This window comes from Colobus angolensis, unplaced genomic scaffold (assembly GCF_000951035.1).
Source record: "Colobus angolensis palliatus isolate OR3802 unplaced genomic scaffold, Cang.pa_1.0 Scaffold72, whole genome shotgun sequence".
NCBI classification, from domain to species: Eukaryota; Metazoa; Chordata; class Mammalia; order Primates; family Cercopithecidae; genus Colobus; species Colobus angolensis.
Genome location: NW_012120932.1, coordinates 7,290,445 through 7,301,508, shown reverse-complemented (window position 1 = coordinate 7,301,508; position 11,064 = coordinate 7,290,445). Strand labels below are relative to the sequence as shown.

Genomic DNA, 11,064 nt, shown 5'->3' with positions numbered 1-11,064 from the left:
ACAAATGATGAATACTATTTCAGAGAATATAAAGTATCCCCCTTTCTTCTTTTGCCAAGGAAGTACAATATTTTCACCATTTTTATAGACATAATCAATTTTATGTCGGCTGGGAGTTAACATCTCATTGTTTTCATTGTTCTAAATAAACACCTTTTCCCTTAAGTATTGTTCTAAAAATTTTGCTCTGATTTTTCATGGTTGTGCTAGTGATATGTGAGAAGGAATACAGATGGCATTTAATTATGAACAGAAAAAGATGTTAAATATCATTAGTCATTAGAAATTTGCAAATAAAGACCACAATGACTTATGAATACATATATATATATATATGTCAAAATGGCTAAAATAAAAATATCAAATGCTGAGGAGCATGAGTAAAAACTGGAGCTTTCACACATTACTGGTGGGAATGTAAAATCATACAGCTATGCCAAAAAGGAGTATAGTAGCTTCTTAAGAAACTAAAGGAACCCGAGTCCCCAGGCCCACAGTCTGGGCCAAGGTCACTGGCCCTGATCAATCAGAATGGGGTCCAGGGGCCTTCCTGGGGCCCTCCAGTGTCCAAGGTGCCCTTTGCTGGCCTCGTCTGCCCCTCAGCCCCTGAGCACGCCCCTCTGTCCCTCCAATTGTCCCTGTCACAGGGACATCTGTCACAGAGCCATGCCCCACCTCCTGCTTTCTGGAGATGCCAACTGCCCAGGGTGCTCTTAGCCCTGCCCTCCCCATCTCTGGGTCCTGACCAAGGTGCTCTAATGGATACCCCTTGACCCAGGTCTCAGGGAGCTGCCAGCACCCTGGGGTCCCCTGAAGCTGAGACCCAGCAAGACACATGCGGCCTGAGGCTCCCACTCTCCGGCTGGCAGAACCCAGAGATGGGAGCACACTGGAGTGTCCTTCAGGGCGTCTTTACCCCATGACAGGGCTGGGGGCTTTGGGAGTTTGCAGCTGGCAGGAGTGAGGGCCCAGTCTCCTATCTCTGATGCATCCTTGGCCAAGTCCTGTCCCTCTGCCTGCAGGGCCTATTGCGGTCATCAGGTGAATCTGTGTTCCCTTAGTCTGGGAGCCCCAGGCAGGCAGCGCCCCCTGCCAACGACTTCAGGGCACCTGGAAGTGGAGGCTGAGAGGTCTCCCACTTCGCAGAGCTGGGCTCTGATCCACAGGCCTCCTCCTTGGCTCAGCTGGTCTCTCGGGTTCCTGGGCTGCAGATCAGGGAACAAACATGGGCAGCTCTGCTCTGCTCTGCCTACAGAGAGGTGTCCAGTGAATGCAGACAAAAGGTGGAGCCTGGCATCCTGCCCTGCGTGTGCTCCAGCCTGCTGCCGCCTGGGGAAACTGAGTCACAGCAAGGCTCGAGGTTGTTTCTCAGACCATAACAGCCCCTGAAGTTCCACTGACCTCCCAATCTTGACGACGGACAGTGAGAAGAGGTTTCCAGGCCACCTACCACAGGTTCTGGCTCGGCCTGGGTTGGGGTAAGTCTCTGGGATGCTGTCCTCAAAGCCCCATCAGGAGGCTGTGTCAGGCCAGGCGCACAGCAGTGACCACAGCATGGACTGAGGGTTCTGGCCACGGGAGAGGTCAGGATCGGGGGAGGTCAGGTCCAGGGGGAGGACACTGGCGGGCACACGGTGGGGCTGGACAGACCCTGGGTGGGTGGGAATGGCCCAGGAGGAGCCCCTGTGGCCGGAGTGAGGGTGGGGGCTATGGTGGGAGAGAGGGTGAAGGTGGAGGGAACAGGGGCCCAGGGGCCTGTGCTGTAGGAGGGGCATGGACTTCCTAGTGAGGACTCTCAGGGAAGAGGAGGCCAGAGGGGCTGGGGGTCCCCAGGACTGCATGCGCCAGGCAGGCTGAGGGGAGGCCAAGCCAGGAGCCTCAGGCTTCTCACCGCCAGGCCAACACCGACCTCTGCTGGCCTCCTGGGGAATCGCGCCTAGGCTGGGGCTCCCCTGACCCCAGGTTTGCAGGACTCCCATGTGCCCTGGGACGCTTCCTGCCCATCCAGCCTCTGCCAGGCAGCCTGGCCCTAGGTGGCTTTGAGGGCAGCCTCCGCAGCACAGGACCTGCTTCCGCCCTGCGGGGCAGATTTGGGAGTCTGACTCTGGACACTTACCCAGAGGCTGAATTCAACTCCCCAGCAAAGAGCACGCTCAGACTCCCTCCCTGCTGTGCCCAGCCTGAAGGGACCCTGGCTGGGACTTGGAAGGAGGAGGCCAGAAGCCAGGGCCTGGCTCTCAGGCACTAGGTCCAGGAGCAGATGGAGCAGAGTCCCTGCAGGAACTGCCTCAGACTGCCCCTGAGGAGGCCTGACCTGGGACCCTCCCTGTGCTACCAGGCTGCCGTTGGGGTCAGGAGGGCAGGGAGGGCAGCCACATGTACAGTGGGAGACATCAAGTAACACTGTCAGTTAGCACACCCAACACCCACACGACAGCCACACCCCTCTGCCCTGAGGGGGCTGCAGGTGGGCAGAGCCTCCTGTCTTGTTCACCCTGAGCGCGGAGCTGTGCACAGGACAGGTTCAGAGAGCCAAACCAGGAACAAATAGATGAACCAAGGAAGGGGCCAGGGCAGCAGGTCCCCACCCACACCCTGAACCCTAAGGGTAGGACACAGAGGCTGGCGACAGGCTGGCCCCAGGATCCTCTAAGTGACAAGAACCCTTGGCCACTGCTGATTGCACCCAGACGGGGACAGGGATGGTGGGGCTGGGGCTGCCTGGCCCTTTAAGAGGGCAGTTCTGCCTGCCACCCTGAATGCCCCCTCCCCCAGCCACTGCAGAACGGATCCCGTTTCTTAGCAACAGGAAGCTCTTGGTTGACAGTGTCACCCAGGCGACTGGGAGCCGCGTCCTGCTCTGGGACTGAGCCACTGGAGCTGCCCTGCTGACCGCACTCGGCTGACCGCAACCGGCTGGCCACACCCCTCACTCCCCTGGCCCTGGTGGGCGGCTGGCACCATGGCGCAGGCGGACATACTCCTAACCAAAGAGCCAGCCCCACAGACAGTGCCGCCCTGCGAGCTGCCCGCCAAAGAGTACGACGTGGCCCGCAACACAGGCGCCTACACGTCCTCCGGGCTGGCCACCGCAGGCTTCCGCACCGCCAAGTACCTGCTGGAGGAGTGGTTCCAGAACTGCTATGCCCGCTACCACCAGGCCTTCGCGGACCGCGACCAGTCGGAGCGGCAGCGGCATGAGAGCCAGCAGCTGGCGTCGGAGACCCAGGCGCTGGCGCAGCGCACGCAGCAAGACTCCACGCGCAGGGTTGGCGAGCGACTGCAGGACACGCACGGCTGGAAGTCGGAGCTGCAGCGCGAGGTGGAAGCACTGGTTGCGGAGACCGACCTGCTGCTGGCCCAGAAGCAGCGGCTGGAGCGCGCCCTGGACGCCACGGAGGTGCCCTTCTCCATCGCCACTGACAACCTGCAGTGTCGTGAGCGACGCCAGCACCCCAACCTCGTGCGCGACTATGTGGAGACGGAATTGTTGAAGGTGCCAGCAGCCTTGGGTAGCTGGGACTTGTGGGCGCAGAGAGGAGGGGCCCCCGCAGTTCATGTGGACAAGCAAGGTGGCTGCTGCAGGCATGCGGTAGCCCAGCCCTCTGCACTTGGGAACCCTGAGTCCCGAAACCTGGCCCCTTAGTGACAGACCAGGAGGCAGCTTTGCCCCGGAGGGCCCCTGACTCCCAAGCAGTTGTTCCTCTTCTGGGCTCCTCTCCTCCAATCCCTTTGAGTGCTGGCACAGTCATCCTCACCCTGGGCTCCCTGAACTGAGCCACAAGGCACCTCCCCAAAGACCATCCTTGGCTGGGACAGTTGTTCCCGAGGTGGAAACCCAGGCCTGAGCTAGCACTGCGGGTGTGGACAACTAGGGTGGAGTGGGCTGGGAGCCACCGCTCCCATTCATCCTACAAAGAGCCCAGGCCACAGAGATCTGCACCCGCAGGTCCCCTCTCCTCCATGTCCCCTGTAACCTCCGAATCCAGCCCAGCTTGTCTGTGGGGCAGCCTCATAGGGTGAGAAAGTGACTCAGTCCTGGCCCTGATGCTGGCTCTGGAGAATTCTCTGACCTCTCAGAACCTGGGGCCTCCCTGAGAACCACTGCAAGCCTGTAGACATTCATGAAAGATGTAGGATGGGGGCAGCTGTTCTCCTGCCACACCGCCAAGCTCAGGCAAGAACCCCTGAGTTCATTCCTCCCTTCATGCCTTCCCTCCTCCCTCCCTTCCCCAGACCCCTCACCCTACACCCTCTCAGTGCCTCAACTCCTACAGCTCCCGCAAACCCTCTGCCCGCACCAAGGGCACCTGCCCAGTAACGGAGACACTGACAGTGCAGGAAGAGGCAAACCCAGGGACAGAGGGGCGCAGGACTCGGGCCCTGGCACACACGGAGGTAGCTGGTGGTCAAGGCAAAGACCCCAATCACAGGGAAAAGGCTTGTTCCTACACACAGAAAATTAAACTGGCCAGGCAGTAAGAAGAAACACAGGATCCTGCTCCTGTTCTTGCTGTGAGGATGGCCTTTCCCAGCACAGATCCCTGAGGGGCAGCCTGGGCAGGCATCTGGGCCCCTAGAGTTTGATTCCTCAGGGGCTGTTCAGGCACCACAGGCAGGCCAATGTTCCTGGGTGCACTGAGTGAGCAGCAGTGATGACTCCTAAAGCCTGGGGCGTGGGAACTGCTGCTGAGGGACCTTCCCAGCAGCCCATGGAAGGCCCTGGAGGAAAACACCCCACTTACAACGCACCAAGGAGGATGCCCAAAAGCCCAAGATAAACCCAGTGAGAGAGCAGAACTCGCACAGTCAGAGCTCAGGCCCCGGCACTCAGCTTCTTCTGGTGGCTCAGGTGTTGACCAAGGCTGGCAGCAGCTGGGCCTGCTGGGATCCTCACCAGGGACGGGCTCTGGTGCTCAGGACGTCTCCTTCCTCAGGAAGCCGAGCTTATCCGGAACATTCAGGAGCTGCTGAAGAGAACCATCATGCAAGCAGTGAGCCAGATCCGGTGGGTCCAGGGCTGCCCAAGGGATGACTCCTGACCCCACCCACGGTTGGTCCTGGGACAAGGCATTGAACGACAGGACCCTGAGGCCCAGGGCAAGGGCTGCCCCAGGTCACAGTGGGAGCGCAGGGCTGGGTGGGGGAGGTTCCGGCCCAGCCTGAGGTTGAGTGGCCAGAGCCCAGTCCCACATCTGCTCTGCAGCCTGTCAGTCTGGGCGGCTGCTCCTGGTCACTGCTGAGCATGAGGACCGCCCAGGATAGGCTGGCCCAGAGTTCCCTCCTGGAGCGGGCATTGGGGCCCAGCCTGCAGCAGGGACAGTCCCCAGCAGGGCCCTCCCTGGGCACATACCAAGACCCTGCCCCACCTCGCCCCAGACTGAACCGGGAGCACAAGGAGACCTGCGAGATGGACTGGTCAGACAAGGTGGAGGCCTACAACATCGACGAGACCTGCGGACGCCACCACAGCCAGAGCACCCAGGCGCAGGCTCATCCTCACTCCACCGCCTTCCAAGAGAGGTGGGCCCCAGCTCTGCCCCTGTGCTTGCCCTGGCTGTGGACTTGCCTCCCTCCACCTGGGGGCCTCCGCGGGGCTGCTTCCCCCAGCCTGGCCCGGAGGCCCTCGCCCCCGAGGGTACTTGGGCAACCTTCTAACCCGGCATGAGCAAGCGAGCAAGACCCCCTCAAGTGCCCAGCGCGTGCACAGCCAGGTCGCGGGGAGACAGGACAGGGTTGGGGTCGGGTCAGCGCCAGGCGCCGGCAGAACTGCGTTTCCGTCCACGGCCAGCAGAGGGCGCGCGACCACCGCCCACTTGAGCGCAGCAAACTCCTGGGCGCAGGAAGGGGACCGGGGCGCTGGGCACTAGGGAAGGGGGGCTACGGGGGCCGGAGGTGCTGCAGAGGGGGCCTCGGGGGCGGCGGTGCTGGGAACGGGATCGCGGGGACGCGAGGGGACTAAGCGCCCGAGGTGGGTAGGGTGTGGAGGGACTCAGGGGAGTTGTGGGCCGGGGGGCACTGGGGGACAGGGAGCCTGGGGGACTGGGCTTCGTGGGGCAGCACGGGGTGCATCGGAGTCCATGCGGGTCCTCCAGGAGCACGGGGCGCGGACAAGGCATGGGGGCGCGGCAGGACCCCCGGCCTTTGGCAGAGCCTCCCCCGCATCCCCTGGCTGTCCCCCGCCCGGCAGCGCCTCCACCCCAGAGACCTGGGCCAAGTTCACGCAGGACAATCTGTGCCGCGCCCAGCGCGAGCGCCTGGCCTCGGCCAACCTGCGGGTGCTGGTGGACTGCATCCTTCGCGACACCTCCGAGGACCTGCGGCTGCAGTGCGACGCTGTGAACCTGGCCTTCGGGCGCCGCTGCGAGGAGCTGGAGGACGCGCGGCACAAGCTGCAGCAGCACCTGCACAAGGTGGGGCGCCCTGAACCCCCAAGACGGCTCCCGCGCCTGCCCACCACTCTGCCCCCGCATCACCTGGCCTGGGCCTTCAGCACCGCTCTCCTCTGCCCCGCTTACCCCGAGGGACCCCAGAAGCAAGTGCCACCTCTCCGTAAACCTGTGTAAACCAGGCGACACTGGGTATGATGGGCGGGTGTTGCCACCCCCATGACTGAACAGCAGGAGCTGTGTTGAGGATGGAGGCAGCAGGTGGTCTGGGAAGCACTGACCTCCCAGGGGTCCCGGAGAGTCCTGGCCTGGCAGGCAGGGCTCTGATCTAGGGTCTCAGCGTGGCCTTTACCGCCTCTGAGTTCCCAGTCCTTGAGCAGAGTTTAGGTCCTGGAGACCACCAAGGATGGGAGTTCTTGGATCAGAGCTAAGGGGCAACACGCTGCCTGACTCTTCCAGAGCCCGCTGGGGGCCCCGTGCACATTGTTCCTTCATTCATGCCTCCCGGGGGCCACTGGTCAGGACTGCCCTCTGGACACGGCCCCAGGACCTGGGCAGGACCAGCCTGGTATCGGCATTCCATATGCCTGGGCATGGGGGCACAGGCCCAAGGGCACTGTCCTGTCTGCAGACGCTGCGGGAAATCACAGATCAGGAGCACAACGTGGCGGCACTGAAGCAGGCCATCAGGGACAAGGAGGCCCCTTTGCGCGTCGCCCAGACCCGGCTGTACCTGCGCTCGCGCCGGCCCAACGTGGAGCTGTGCCGCGATGCAGCCCAGTTCAGGTGCTGCTTGTGCCTCTGAGGCAGTCCCGGGTGGCCCGGTCCACCACCTCCCTGCTACTCTCTGATCTCAGCCTCCAATAAACACCCAACCCCCCACACACATCCCCCGCAGGTGCTCAGAGGGAAGGGAGACTTTGGGGCCACACGCAAGCACACCTTAAACACACAGATAGGGACGTGACCCTGGGCAGGTGATGGGTGGGGGGCTCCCAGTGCCAGGGACCTGTGCTCACGTGGTCTCACCCCACCCTGTGCTGCCTCATCTTCCCGGGAGGAAGCTCCTGCAGACAAGGTGAGCTCCAGGAGGCCACAGGGCCAGAGAGGCCAGGCAGGGCCGTTCCCTGCTGCCCTGAGGGTGCTGTCCACACCTCTGGTGGAAAGTATGACCTACACTCGGGCTCCAGGCATAGATGGGCCGTCCTTTTGTTTCCCTTGTTAACAGATGCCCGGTGGCCCCTGCTAAGCCTAAGTACCTTTCTTCCCTGCCCCTGGGTTCCTTCAAGGAACTGGGGGCCTCCCTCCATTAAACATCAGGAATGGAAAGAACCGAGCCTGGTGGGCTGAGGGCGGGTCCTGTCCTGCCAGGGTCGAGATCACATGCGGGTCACTCATTGGCACTCGCCCGCGCTCCCTGGGAGGACCCTCGTAGTTTGTGCTCTGCCCTAGAGCCACTTTCCTGGTGGGGTTCCCTTAGGGGTCCTTTTGTGGAGTCTTCCCAGGACCTCCTGCCAGCTCCCATTGGGAGTTTTGGGCTCCTTGCACCCCCGAAGGTGCATAATTCTGCCCTCCCCAGTCCCGACTCATACTCCCCAACACCCCCAGGCTGGTGAGCGAGGTGGAGGAGCTGAACATGTCCCTCGCAGCGCTGCGGGAGAAGCTTCTAGAAGCAGAGCAGTCCCTGCGCAACCTCGAGGACACCCACATGAGCCTGGAGAAGGACATCACCGCCATGACCAACAGTCTCTTCATCGACCGCCAGAAGTGCATGGCCCATCGTACTCGCTACCCCACCATCCTGCAGCTGGCTGGCTACCAGTGGGCCACTGCCACGGTGCTTCCCCGCCAAGTCCCCAAATAAACAGCACGTTAGCTTTCTGCACGGAGTGTGTGTGCCCGGTGGGACCTCGAGTTGCCATCCATCTGAACTGGCCTTTGGGTCCCCTATGAGGCTGGCTCTGCCTACGGACTCATCATCCCAATGGTGGGAGATGAGGGGTTAGAGCCGAGGACCAGGAATCCCTGTGCCTCAGAGGACAGGACGTGCCCAGGTGGGGACTAGGGCTCCACAGCACAGCTCAGGGGTGGGCACAGACCATGTGTCCAGCCCAGAGCCAGGCCATCCAGCTCCCCCTCCCCACTTCCCCACCAGTGCTGGCTCCTCCATTCCTTCACCAGGGTCTTACGGCCTTGGGACATCTTTGGGACCTCTGCATCTCCCCAACTCCTCCCCCTGCACCTCCAGGCCCCCAGCCTCAGCTCACATACCCCTATGGACAGGGCACTTACTCTACTAGAGGCTCATCCAGCTGCTGGGTGCACCTGCTGGGGTGATCCTCCAGGCAGGCCCCACCCAGAAGCACCTGCTTCAGCATCCCCTCTCTGTCCCCAGTGACAGTGCATACCCCAGCTCAGCCCAGCCCAGACCAGCCCAGCTCAGTGTCCAGGACCCCTGAGGCTCAGATGGACAGATCAGCAGGGGTACATGGCGCTCCCTTCTGCACCCCCCAGGGTGGACCCACCCGGAGAGCATGTGGGTGGGAGTCCCATCTCCAAGATCCAGGCCCACAGGGCTCTTGTCTCAGCCTGGAGGGGACCGGGAGGTAACAGCCCCTTCCCCCCAATCAACCACAAGGACACCTAGTTGGGCAGTTCTGTGAGCTGGGTGGGATCAGCCAGGTGGAAGTTGCTGCTGGGGGTTGCTGGGAGGAGAGGCATCCGCTGCCTTTCATGTGGGGCTAACTCAGACCGCTCTTCCCCACCTGCTGAGACCCCTCCAGAGGCCACTGCTGAGGAGGAAAAACACCACTGCCGTTCACTGGGGGAGGTGACAATGTTGACTGCAGGCAGTTGCCTGGGGGTGGAGCCTTCTTGGGAATCCTACTCAGCCTGGATGGGGAGAAATCTGGGAGAGGCTGTGTGTGAGCAGGCAGGGCAGGGAGGGCTTCCTGAGGCGAGAGCCTGGCTTCCACCACACAGGCCAAGGCACAGGGGCTGGGACCAGGGAAGGAGGTGTCTGGGCTGGGCCTCTCGCTTTATCTTGAGCTCTGGTTCACTGCGATAAGCTCATTGCTAACAGGGCCCAGCTCTCCCCAGCTCCAAACCTGACTGCCAGGCAGCAAGGATTCTTCTGCCCACCTGGCCACTCTCAGAGACACAGACCCAGACCCTGAAGGGTGGGCCCGAAAGCTTCCAGGACCTTCTCTCCAGTGCAGATTCAGGGGAAATGACACCTCCCATCACCATGGAAGCCACACTACTTGTCGCAAGTCACCAGTCACGACAGTGACACCCAGGCCCACTCTTATTCTCTGGGGTGCCATTTAAATTTGCCCTGGATGCTGTTACCATGGGGCTTTGACAGCCAGGAGCAGAGGCAGCGGGACATAGCAGCCAAGCCTCATCTGGGGGCTGCAGACAGTTTGTTTCCTGTCCATGTAACTTCTCAAAGCTGCTCCAGGACACCAGGCAGGGGCTGAGGCAATGATCTGCCCAGGGAACACCAAAGAATCATCTCCCTGCAATCACCCCCAGCACAGGGGAAACCTGGAGTGAGACAGCTGCTGGTGAACTCAAAGGCCCCTGAAGTGGGGGAGGTTGTTGGGTGGGGACTTCACTCCCTGCCACCCTGGACACGACGGCCAGTGAGGGGTCAGATGTGTGTGGGTGGTGGCTGCAGAGCCCTCCCTGCCTGCTGCAGGGGGATGCAGGTGGTCCAACACCATCCTGGGCCTGGTCAGCTCCGGGGTCAGCCTCAGCACTGTAGCGAGGGGTCCCCCAGGAGAGCCAGGAACCTTCATGGGAGGTGGGTGGGGGCAAGGCCTCCCATGCTGTGCCCACTCCAGCCCCAGAGGGAGCTGCTGGCGCTGTCCCCCCTTGAGCAGCTGCGCTTCTCCGGACTCTAGGGAAGTAGCCATTAAGAGGCCCAAGAGACAATGGCTCCCTCCATGCAGGCCCCACACTCAGGCTCCCATTATCGCCCAGACCCAGGTGGTGCTGCCCAGCCCTGTCGGGTCCCCATCAGGTTCAGGGCCTCCTTGTCCCACCCTGGAGGCGGTGGCTGATGGAGAGCTGAGTGCGGGGGGTTCCAGGGGAGGGGGTCTGGGAGAAGTGTTTCATCTCTGATGCCAGATGGTGGCACCAGGCTGGGAGGCGCCAAGCTAGGTGCCATCCTGAGCACATGGCAGATTTTAACTCCTTCAGGCCTCATGACAGCCTCACTATCACATGCATTTTACAGCAGGGAAAACTGAGACCTGAGGGTTCCAGAACCCACTGTGCTCCCACCCCAGGGACAGGTTGATTCAGGGAAGGCTAATGACAGCAGTGATGGAAGTCACTCCCAGCTAGAGAGAGGCCAATGCCCCTGGCCTGCAAGCTTCATGACTCGGTGCAGAGCCATCCCCTAGGGCTGCTGGGCCAGAACCCTAAGGGCCATCTCATGCTGAATTCCCTGCTGACCTCCAGACTGTCCAACCCCCACCCCTGAGGCCATCTGGACACCAGTAGCTGCTGCTAACCCACAGGCCCCTCTGTGGAGTCCCTGTTGACCTGGCCGGAAGCTCCTACCCATGGTGGAGATCAGCTGTGGCTTGCTCTAGGAAGTGCTGGAGCTCCTGGGGATTGGGAGAGTGGCTGGGGGTGATTCAGGCCTCCACAGTGGGCAGGAAGG

At 61.7% G+C, this 11,064-nt stretch overlaps 1 protein-coding gene across 2 annotated transcripts; it reads left to right on the top strand.

The window, feature by feature from the left end:
- The first annotated feature begins 2,823 nt into the window (after positions 1-2,823).
- LOC105501525 (tektin-4) lies at positions 2,824-8,274 on the top strand. 2 transcript variants are annotated; one of them, XM_011927521.1, is made up of 7 exons: positions 2,824-2,971; positions 3,008-3,496; positions 4,237-5,008; positions 5,380-5,523; positions 6,191-6,413; positions 7,021-7,175; positions 7,998-8,274. In XM_011927521.1, exons 3-7 carry the CDS (start codon positions 4,986-4,988, stop codon positions 8,251-8,253), a joined length of 801 nt encoding a protein of 266 aa, XP_011782911.1. In that variant the 5' UTR covers positions 2,824-2,971; positions 3,008-3,496; positions 4,237-4,985; the 3' UTR covers positions 8,254-8,274. The 2 variants fall into 2 exon arrangements, with proteins under 2 accessions (XP_011782911.1, XP_011782910.1); XM_011927520.1 differs by having other exon boundaries at positions 2,830-2,971; positions 4,938-5,008.
- The last annotated feature ends 2,790 nt before the right edge of the window (positions 8,275-11,064 follow it).